This window comes from Accipiter gentilis, chromosome 26, assembly GCF_929443795.1.
Source record: "Accipiter gentilis chromosome 26, bAccGen1.1, whole genome shotgun sequence".
Taxonomy (NCBI): domain Eukaryota; kingdom Metazoa; phylum Chordata; class Aves; order Accipitriformes; family Accipitridae; genus Astur; species Astur gentilis.
The window spans coordinates 19,308,318-19,319,114 of NC_064905.1; the positions used below are offsets into that span (position 1 = coordinate 19,308,318).

The 10,797-nt window shown below is 39.9% G+C and overlaps 1 protein-coding gene across 9 annotated transcripts in view; it reads left to right on the forward strand.

Moving 5' to 3' along the window:
• The window catches only part of LOC126050852 (core histone macro-H2A.1), a 47,508-nt gene extending 38,505 nt beyond the window's left edge, over positions 1 to 9,003 (forward strand). For 3 of the 9 annotated variants that reach the window (XR_007509670.1, XR_007509668.1, XR_007509669.1), the window contains exon 8: positions 237 to 326. Coding sequence is in view for 6 of the 9 variants with exons in the window: in XM_049829276.1 (XP_049685233.1) it covers positions 237 to 326; positions 3,522 to 3,696; positions 8,247 to 8,412 (431 nt within the window). In the remaining 3 variants the exon portion in view is untranslated. Of the gene's footprint in view, positions 1 to 236; positions 327 to 3,521; positions 3,697 to 8,246 lie in introns of those variants that run through there. The other 6 variants (XM_049829276.1, XM_049829277.1, XM_049829275.1 and 3 more) reach the window with 4 other exon arrangements.
• Positions 9,004 to 10,797: the final 1,794 nt, after the last annotated feature.

The following is a 10,797-nucleotide window of genomic DNA, read 5'->3' on the forward strand; positions in this document are numbered from 1 at the left end:
GAGGTTTTTTGGGTTGTTAGGGTTGTCTTTTTTGGTTTTTTCTTTCTGTTGTTGTTGTTGTTGTTTTTAATGACTAGCTAATTCTGAAGTCCCAAAAGGTTTAGATCTTACTTTGCAGTCCCCAAAAAATGTTTGGGCAGAAAACTCTAGACTGATGTAATAAAAAATAATGACGAGTCACATGTCTGCTGTGGAAACCTGGCATCAGAGGAGTAAAATAACAATTCTCTGTTCAGGGAGCACTTTGGAAAAGAAAGGCGGCAAGGAGTTTGTGGAAGCTGTCATTGAGCTTCGCAAAAAGAACGGGCCGTTGGACATAGCTGGAGGTGAGGTTCTGCGCTTCGGAAACCTGCAAACAAAACACTGCGGGCGCTGGCTTCGCTGTCTGCGGCAGTCTTCGTTGCAGTCAGACAGCCAAGCTCCTTCTGGTACAACACTTGGATTCATGCTGTCTGCAGACAACTTTTATGGGTTATGTGATATTTGTATTTTCCAAAGTTAAAATACACACTTCTCATCTTAAGTAACATTTACCAAAGCATCTGGGAAATGGTGTAGTGATGTAATATTGCAAGTAAAAGCAGGCTATTCACAGGTACATGCGTACACAATGAGTGTTGATTATTAAGGGCACAGTTCAGAAAAGCAATTAATGACATGCTTATTTTTCAGAACAGTTGAGTCCGCCTCTGTTAAACATCTGCTTTGCTGAAATGCTGCTGACTTTCACTGAACTTAAGCATGTGCTTAAAGTTAAGCATCTGCTTGGGTACTTTGTTTAATCAGTGCCAAAATCATCACTATAAAAGCTTATGACTTTTTGATGCCTAGTTATCAAAATTTATGTAATATCTGAGAAAAATCTACTATATGAGTAATAAAGTTTGGTAATGGCGATACATAATTTTACACCATCTGTGAAATTGCTGATACATGTTGTTCATATAGAAGGATGATTCTGCCATCTGTGTTTATGCTATGAAAATAAATACAGTGTGCGCAGTTTTGTAAACGAATTCTGACTAAAGCTGAAGGGGAGATGTAAGACTTCAGCTCTGACAGGAAAAATTACAACTGTTTACTTCTGGTGCTTAATACAGGGGGTTTTTTTCTCCTTTTTAAAATTTTTAATGAGTTTTTCTTGGAATTCTTCTTCTGCAAAAATACATAGAATCACTTTTTGGTTTTGCTTACTTCGGTACAGTATTCCTTATCAGCCCAGACTAAACTGCTCACAAATAGGTTGCGAGCTGGAGAGAAAAGATTTTTTTCTCAGCCATCGGTGCATCCCTCAAATCTGAGGGCTGCTTGGCAGTCTTAGTCTGTGGGGAGCTCTACACTACACTGGGAGAAACTGTCTGTTAGGGACTTGTTGGAGGGGGACTCTAGAGAAGAATTGGTATACATCAATTTCTCAACCATAAGGATATCCAGTTTTCGGATTTCTCAGTTATATGGGTATCCCTGTAATGTACCAATAACCAGGATCCTTACCTGGAATATAATTGTAACCAGCACAGAGCGTGTCCATGGTTCTCTCTTTCTGTTTCTACAGCAAAAGCTTAAGTTACTTCCCCTTTCAGAGCATTTGCATTTGAAGTAAGGGACAACTGCTCTTGGTAATTAACAGTTGTCCTCAACAGAATCCTAATGAGTTAATTAATGACTACCCTGGAAAACACTCCCTGAGAAATATTAAAGTTGGTGATGCGTATCAATACAGTTTTAGGCTTTCACGATGAAGATATTATCCACATTTCACATCTGACTAGAGATATGTCAGCTGCTTTTAATAGATTTTTCTTGGATTTATGATGTATTCTGAATCTGCCAACGTTTTAGTTGCACATTATGACAAATTAACGTTGCCTAACACTAAGGCTATTCAACATGCTGAGAATCTGCAAACCCATAAGAACATGAAGGCTTGTGCTTCCATTGTCCTTCAAAATATACTCTTCTGATTAACCTCCGGTCAGAATGCCATATGGCAAAGTCTATTTTCTCTTTCCTGCAGCAGCTACAGGATAGTATCCATATGTGATGATTATGCTCCAAGAGTTATTTCTACTATACTTAAATAACAAAATGCCTCATAAACATTCCAGAATGGAGTAGAGGATTTCTGGCCTCTAAGCACCTTTACAAACCTGATTTTTTGAATTTATTGGTATTTTTATTATTGTTTTTGAAGACATAAGCTGCCATTTTATAACTACAGTTTTGTGGCCACGTATGTTTATATCCCAAAGAGTGTGTTTTAAGGGGGCTGAGTCTTTTTTGAAGGTTCAGTGTATGCTCGCTTGAGATTTCAACTAGGTATTTTTCCTCCCTCAGCTTGTGATTAGGGTGTTTTTCTTTTCTCCCTCTTTTTACTTTTTTTTTTTTTTTTTTTAAAGCAAACTAAAGTTGCAAGTTTTTAATTGCAACCACAGACCTGTGAGTTCAGAAATGGCAGTGATCCTCTTATTCTGTTTCCTGGCAAGCAGAGCACAGTCTTCTGTTGCTCTGTGATGGGATGTGGTGAACCCAGAATGTGTTCTTCTGCTGAGAGAAGGCCTCTTGTCTAGCGAATCCCTGACTGTCGGTAGTTTGTAGGCAGGCTGTGCTGTATCCTTTTAATCCCCACATGTCCATGGTAGGGTCATGGTGATAATACATGATTAGCATGGTAAAAATTGTTCTCCGTTTCTTTGTACATACAAGGCCTTGCCTGTTAGTATATAAACAGTGTGAATCGAACATTGTGAATTTATAAATGCATCCTGTCCAACCGTCTGTCAAGAATGTGATGAAGTAAAGTAAAACCAGAATTGTTTAAGTGGTCTTGGATGACACATACACAAAAAAGCTTGGATAAGACCAGGTCCAAAGTCTTGAAATCACACAAAATGTCTTCTTTACATTTACTCAGAAACAAAACTGGAAATATAGCAAAAATCTTATTTCACCTCTTTTCCAGCCTTCCTTAACAGTTTGCAGAGCATTAATAGCTCTGAACTGATTCAGTTTGGGCTGCAGTGTGATCAGAAGCTTGCTAAACAAACTGTGTGTTTAGCAGGAGTAGCTGAAGGTCACACAAGTCATAACTCTGTGCGACTGTCCAGCATGCTGGTATGTACTGTAGCTCTGCAATAAAGGGAACCAAAGCAAGATCATCCCTTGAGCAGCTTTACGTTCTAACAGATTGCTGCCTTTTTTCCTTATACGTTACACAAGTTTGCACAATCCCCAATATAAATGTGTTTCCTTTGCTGTCAGCCATGAATTCTTGCTCTCTGTAAAATAAGCTTGATTATAGCTATGATTTCTAAATTACCACAGCAAAGTACAGCTGGAAATGGAAAACACAAAGTCTCTGTAATCATGTTGTTATATTTTAAGGCTGTGTGATTTGTAATCTAAAACATTCACAGGGGCTAAAGGAATGTCTGTCAATTGTTTGCTCTTTTAATCACATATGCACTCTTTTAATCCTAAGGAGAGGAAAGCAATTATGTTTCACTTTCGTTTCTTACTAGCTGTTGTCAGTGCTGGCCATGGATTGCCTGCGAAATTTGTGATCCACTGTAATAGCCCAGGTTGGGGCTCAGACAAATGTGAGGAGCTGCTGGAAAAGACAGTGAAGAACTGCTTGGCTCTGGCTGATGAAAAGAAGCTGAAATCAATTGCATTTCCTTCAATTGGCAGTGGCAGGTAAGGCTGTTACACAAACCCAATGCCAAATAGGTCACATTTTATAAGTGCCATCTCATATGTTCCAGTCCCTTCTCATGTACAAAACCTATTGCTACAATGCTGACTTTATTCTTCTTTGTTTAAATCAGTTCCCTAAATGAAATGTTTCTTCTAGGTTTGTTGAAGCTGTGCGTGGAGCCTGCAGTATTGTCCTGAATATTAGTTCAGCTTTCGCAGGTCTTGTAGTGATCCCTGCAGAATCTTAAAGCATGCAAATAGGTTAAAAAGCATGAAATGAACTTTTTAAAAGGATATTAGAAGACTTTTTTCAGACTATCAGTTCATTCATGTAAATTGAGGATGTGGAGAACATGAAGAAAAGGGGTCTGTTTTACCTAGCTTTAGTGCATAATTAAACTTACTGCAATTTATGTCTTAGGATGGCCAGAAAACATGGTTTAGTGTTTGTTTAAGCAGCAAACCTGAAGTGCCTTGAATCTCACGATTTGCAGAGTCACTTCAAGCTTTCACCCAAAATTCATAAGCTCAATTCCATGCAGTTTACATGATAGGACTCTTTCAGAAAAAAAAAAAGCCTTAGAAGCCTTTGCCAAGGTTTTTGAAGGCCAAAGTCTAAAGTTGAAGTCCTCTGGCTTTGTACAGGATGCTCAGTGCCTTTGAAAGTTGGATAACGTTCTTAAGGGTCTGAATATGGACTATGCTTTTAATCTGAGGCTTTTGGGTTTGGGCTGGGGATGGAGGTTTGGAAGGCTTGGCCCGTAATGATGGCTCAGTATGAAGACCAAGGGCCAAATCTAGGCTGAATTACACAGTTGTGTATTTAACCCTGAACAACTGCCCCTTTCAAATTTGCCCTGAAAGAAGTTGGCTGATGTACAGCAAGAATATTCTTCCCATTGTGCCGTGTTGCAACACTAGATTAATTCCTGCATATTCTGTGGGTTAGGGCAGGAAGTGTCATTTGGGTGAATGACAATAAAGAAATAGAAGTTTCACTAGAATAATAAATTTAAGCGACTTGCGTCAGACAAAGCTCCAAATATGGTTAATTTGCATGGGTGTCATTTTAAGGAGGTAACATGAGCTTACTTTGTAGAATGGCAGAGAAGTATACTGGAGGGTGCATACTAACCCTCCTTGAATTAGCTGTCAGGTTCACAGGCTAGTCGGTACAAAGAGAAGCTCTGAATTGCTCTTTGGGAGAAACTGTATTCCTCCACGGACTGTAGAGTGACTATGGAATTGGTTATGTAGGTGCCTAAAGCAAGATTATGTAAAGTATCTTCCACAGAGCCCTTTCTTTTCTGGATAGCTCCCAGAAAAGAACTATTCACAACCCTTGTTGCAAAGTAGTTGGTTGGTGTTGGAAGATGATGAAACCCTGAACAATCATGAGATTCACATTCTGTTATGAAATCTGGTTACTGACAGGCAAGATCTGTGGCTAAGTTCTCAACTTGGCATGTGCACGTCATTCTCACTCAAGGCAGTTGAAGTGGTGCTTTTAAAAGATGGAGAGGGATCAACAGGCCTTCAGAAATATATGAGGTTGTGTATTTTTTTATTTTTTTCTCTTAATTGGAGGTGCTCAAGCGTAAATTAATTCTGAAGAGAACAGAATATATTTTGACAATACTCTTTACTTGTTTTTATTAAGTCAGAAGCGTTAAAAAAAATAAAAGTAAAGCTTTTAAAGACAGCAAATGCCGAAGACACCACATGGATGCAGCTGTTCTAGTACAGACATCTGTCAAGCAGACATCACCCAATAAACCCACATAAACAGTTTCGTTCTCTTTTATAGTTGAGGAATGGGATTACATGAGGGCAGTTCAAATAAATCACAGGGGGAAATAAAATAGCATACTTGTAGCATTCAGTGGGCCAGATGCTCAGCTACAGCCAACTTGTGGAAAGCACAAGTTGGGTGCTGTACAAAGGTAGCCTGGAGTTCAGTCTGGTAGGGCCAGCAGGAGAACAGGGAAAGGAGAGTTAGAGCTTGAACATAAAATCATCCTCGGAGTAGGGATTTCATTCTGAGGCTCTGACTTTGATCTGAATTGACGCTAGCTTGACTAAAGTCTCAAACTGCCTTTTCACAGGAATTTAACTCAGACCTGTAGACTGACGCAAGAGGCTTCTGTTTCTTGCAGCCCACACAGGGCCATTGGGTCAGCACCTTTCTTCTGATTTTTCTGCTCTGTCTCTTTCCTTTCTTTTGGGAGAGTGGTCATAAACAATTTACTTTAATTGGCTTCCCTGCGTGCATCCCTCCCCTTGCCAGGCTGCTCTTCTCCCGTTTGCCCTGTTGTGACCACCCTGCTGGAGCACTACCGAAGTGGAAGTTGTATGACTTCAGAGTCCACTGTGAGCAATTCAGAAATGGCGTATACCCTGATTTTGATGCTGCCCTGCATGACAATTCCTGCTCAGGAGCAAAATTCCTTAAAGATCTGTTCAATATAAGCCAGGATGCAGCATTCATAAGTAACTAGCAAGTGATCAGATGTGGAGGCATGCTGAGTCTGTGTCTTTTTCTCTGTGTAAGCCAACAGTAGGAAGTAGCTCTGATGTCAAAACTATGCTCTCAGTTGATTAACTTGTCACACAGCTGATTCTTTCTGACCAGCTCATTTGGCTTTGGAAGAGTACAAGGTTTTCTCACAATGCTTTTTTCCTTTTCTTCTTCAGTAAAAGAGAATATCGGGCATTTTCAGAAAAGAAAGAAACAGCATGAGCTATTTCATGTCATCATTTTTGAAATATCGCAAGCATTATCTTCAGGCAGCATGTATAATATGACTTTACAGGCAGCACTACCACAGAATTGCTCTCGGAGTATACTTTATGGTAAGGTAATGTGCAGTAAGCGGGCCATGACACAGGCAGTTGCCTTTCTCATTTTGTGTCTTGCGGCATGTAATGAGAGGGAGAGTACAACAGCGTTTCATTATCAGAGTTTGGTGCTTCAGTGAGCAAATGCTAAGTGATGTTGCACCTGTTAGTGCAACAGAGGTGAATTTAGCCCAGCTTCTTCAAATTGCTGAGGAAACTCTGAGAAACTCAGCCATTTGCGTAATCTGTAAATTATTAGTTGTATTAAAAGTACGCACTCTGTAACAGGCAGTATTGACCGTTGTTAATCTGTAAGTGCGTGTCAAGGAACCAGGTGATCTTCAGTGGGGTCTTTCAAATTCTGTTTGGGTCCTACTCATAACAGAGTGAACATATCCCATCACCTTCAGACTGATTGCTGCAGCTCAGAGAGTGCCCAGACTTTGGCTGGGGTGGGCAGCAGTACTTCATGAGTAATACAGTGGCAAAGCTTAGGCCACAAAGTAGCTACCAGGTGTAATTTCAGGAGTTTGCCATGACCTGTAAAAATTACAGTTCAGATCATGGCTTTGTTCAGACCATTCTACTTGTGCTTGACCTGTCTTAAGATTAGATGAAACCTTCAGATGCGGGCTGCTAGATAAAAATGTGAAAAAGCTTGTAAGAAGGGTTCCCGGGTTGGACAGTGAAATTCAGTCATGCACAGTTTTGTCATCTGAGAAAGCAGCAAGGTTTGTTCTGTTTGTCTGTGCCTCCTCCAGAAGAAAGGGGCAGGAGCCTCTTCTTTAGGCATTGCTAGAGGAGTAGAAAGGCCTCTGGGTTTTAGATCTCTCTGGTTGATACCAAGCAGATGTCTTTCACGATATTTCTCTTAGGACTGTACTTACATTGAATCAGCCTGTAATTAAAAAGGGTGTAAGCAGTGTTGGAAGTGTTGCTGAGGTTGGCTTAGAAAAGCCATGCAGTCCCTTAAGTCTGTCCTTAGCCCTGACAGCTACTTTGGCTTCCCAAGCCCAGTAAAGTTAGACTGACCCCATCTGGACAAGGCTCACTGTGACCCAGGAGAGCAGACTTGCTCACCTTCACTCAGCCTGCTTCGCTTTTTCTGCCACATTTGAAATGGTAAGAGTGTTGCCAGTGTTGTTTCTCACTACCAAAGCTACTAGAACTCATTCTCTCTTCCTTTTTCAGTCTGCAGCAAGGCTGTGCAAGTAACTACTTTAATTTTCTGCTATATTATTAACGATTAATGATGGTAAAACCGTGTTGTAGTTTGTGTCTTTTCATGCTTCATTTTCTATATCAAGTTCTCTGTCCCTTTTTGTTTTTCTTTAACAGTTGGTTTGCTTTCAGGATGGGTTTCACTCTGCCACTCTTAACGTATATGCTGCTTTCCTGAACACTTCAGGCTGTTGGTTTACTTGTCTGTTAAATGAGGATAATTGACCCGTCAGATATTGTAAGGTTCAAGCCATTAATGTGTGTGAACTCTGTATTCATTTTTGAGGAATGCTTTTCTTCTGTTTGAACATTTTAAGTCTTGCCTAAACAAACAAGTTTGTAGCTTCTAATTCAGACTGTAAACACTGGCTTTGTAGCTTTATTTACCGTGCTGCAGTAGAGAAAAGATGGAGCATTCCCTGCAAGGTTATGCCATCAAAAACTTGTTCAGCAAGTCTTGATTTTCTTCCTTTTTTTGTCTCTCCTTCTAGAAATGGCTTCCCAAAGCAAACAGCTGCTCAGCTGATCCTGAAAGCCATCTCCAGCTATTTTGTGTCAACAATGTCCTCTTCAATCAAGACGGTGTACTTCGTGCTCTTTGACAGCGAGAGTATAGGGATATATGTGCAGGAAATGGCCAAACTAGATGCCAACTAAGCCTAGAAAGCTACAGTACCAGCCCCTTCTTCTACCCATTGTCCTCCCCAAATCCTTAACTCATTGTGAAGCAGAGCATCCCTTATTTTAAATTTTGCTCACCTAGGGGAATAAAGGTCGTTCTTCTGTTGGGTTTTTTTTTTGTTTGTTTGGGGTTTTTTTTTGTTTGTTTTGTTTTTACTTTCTAAAATGTTTTATGTTGGCACTGATAGTTGGCATTACTGCTGTTAATGCACTGTATACCAGGCATCGTCTGAACTTAGTGTAATCTAGGAGATTTTATAGTTTTATTTTAATGAAGTATGGATTGAAGCAGAAAGCTGTTAGGAGTATGTAGTCTTTTACTTGTGAAAGAAACAGGCCAACCCTATTTTGTAACTGTGTTGTGGTGCTTTATCAATACATCGAGTGGCGTTCCTTTCATTTTTTAAAAGAACAGATGCTATAAACCTAATTTGTGTTTGTTTATTGTCTTAAGGATAAATCTGGAAGAAAAAATACAGAAACCCCGTTGTCCTTAATTATATTTACAATTTTGAAATTGTGTGAATTGATTTAGTAAAATGTTTGAACTGTTGCTGTTGGTGTACTTGAATTAATTTTTCCCTTAAAGTCTTCATTTTCTAAATTCTGAGAAGTTATAGCTATGAGAGGGATGATAAAATACCAGATTTGAACCAGTGGCCTGGAAACTTGCTTGGGGATGCTGGGCCTCTTAACCTGTGCTGCCTGGCTGGGTGCCTGCCCAGTGACACTCCCAGTTGGGTCTTTTTCCAGTGAGCATTCAGCCTTTCCAGTTGGTCCTTCAGGTCCTCCTGTTCAGAATCTGACTTAATGGGCTGTTTAGTTTGGGAGGTTGAAGACTTTTAGATCAAGCAAGGCCTAGGGTTCTTTTTTTTTTTAACTAGTTCCAGTCATCTAATATTGGCCTGTTTGAAGCTGGTTTGTACTTTTTCCAAATATTTATGAGCCTGGTTTGTATTGGTTGCCATATCATTTGCACAGCTGAAATCCATACCAGCATAAACCTTTACAGAAGCCACTTGGTTTTGTACTTTGAGAAAGAAGAGGTTATGCTTTCAAAAGCTATTGCATACAAACACTCTCTCTGAAGAGGAAGCTCTTCCTTTGAAGTCTTTAGCCTGCTCTCTAGATAGTAGGCATACGTTTTCCATCTCTGTTGAAAGCTTCATTTGCTGATGAAAGAGGGCTTCACATCCACTCTGGAGTGATCCAGAGCAGGGAGCAGACCAAATGCGACTCGTCAGTAAGCTCAGGACTCGTTATATGTATCCTGAATACCAAATAAATATTAAAAATGCATAGCTTAAGCTCCTGCAAGAGTTTGGGGTTTTGTGTAGGAGTCTAGATACTTGCAGCTCTCAACGGGGCTGGTAGAGGAACAACAGCAGCAACAATAGAAGACAAATTTAATAACAGTATTATTCTAAACACATAAAGTTAAAAGGATCAAAGAATAAGTTAATTTTGTGCCTCTAATACATAAGGTGTTTGACCATACTGTGGGCTCAAAGTGAAATTTTTTAAATAGCCAAAAAAGTATCTGGTATCATTCTTCAAAGACAGCAGTTCAAGTGGCAATAAATGAAATAAGATGCAGTACTTTAGCAGTTAATTGGGAAATGCATGTTACTGCAGTTATATTGTTTAAAACTGAAACTGCACTTTCCACAAATTTCACTAGGTGTCACTAAAAGGATTGAAGAATAGAAAAAAGCATGCATGGGCAGGTACCTCGGGAAACACTTGGGTGCAAGAAGGGCCCTCCTTTTTCCAGCAGAGAAAGGGATTTTTAACACAGAAATAATGGGCACATCAGAATGAGTGTACAGATTAAAGCTTCTTGGTCCCCTTGCACTGTAGAATATTAAAGTCTCATTGTCTTAAAGCATCAAAATTTTAATGTCAGAAAAAAAGTGTTTGTCAACAAGCATTTTCAAAGCAGTTAAAAGTACAGCCTCCAATGGCATTTAATAGATCTTTTACACTGTCACACCATGCTGGGAAGGTCAACTTTTGTCTTTCAACTAGGAAAATGCCAAAGCAAACTGTATTGTAATTCAAATCACATGGACTTGCTTCTGGCCTCACATCTCATCTGCTCCTTTAGCCACTGGCTCTATAAATAGCTCCATGGATTTCCTTGGGATTGCCTGTGATGTGCCATTTGCTTTGTCTGAATTCAGGTCCTTTTGCAAAAAAAGGGCCATGAAAAAACTCCCACCTGATGAGATTCTCAGCTCTCAGCACCACCTCCCAGTGTGACCAAAACCAGTTATCAAGGACTTTTTGCATTGCCTGGAACAAGGAAAACGCTCTGCCAGGCAGGGCCACTGCCCGAGAGCTTTCACAAAGCCCCTTTTC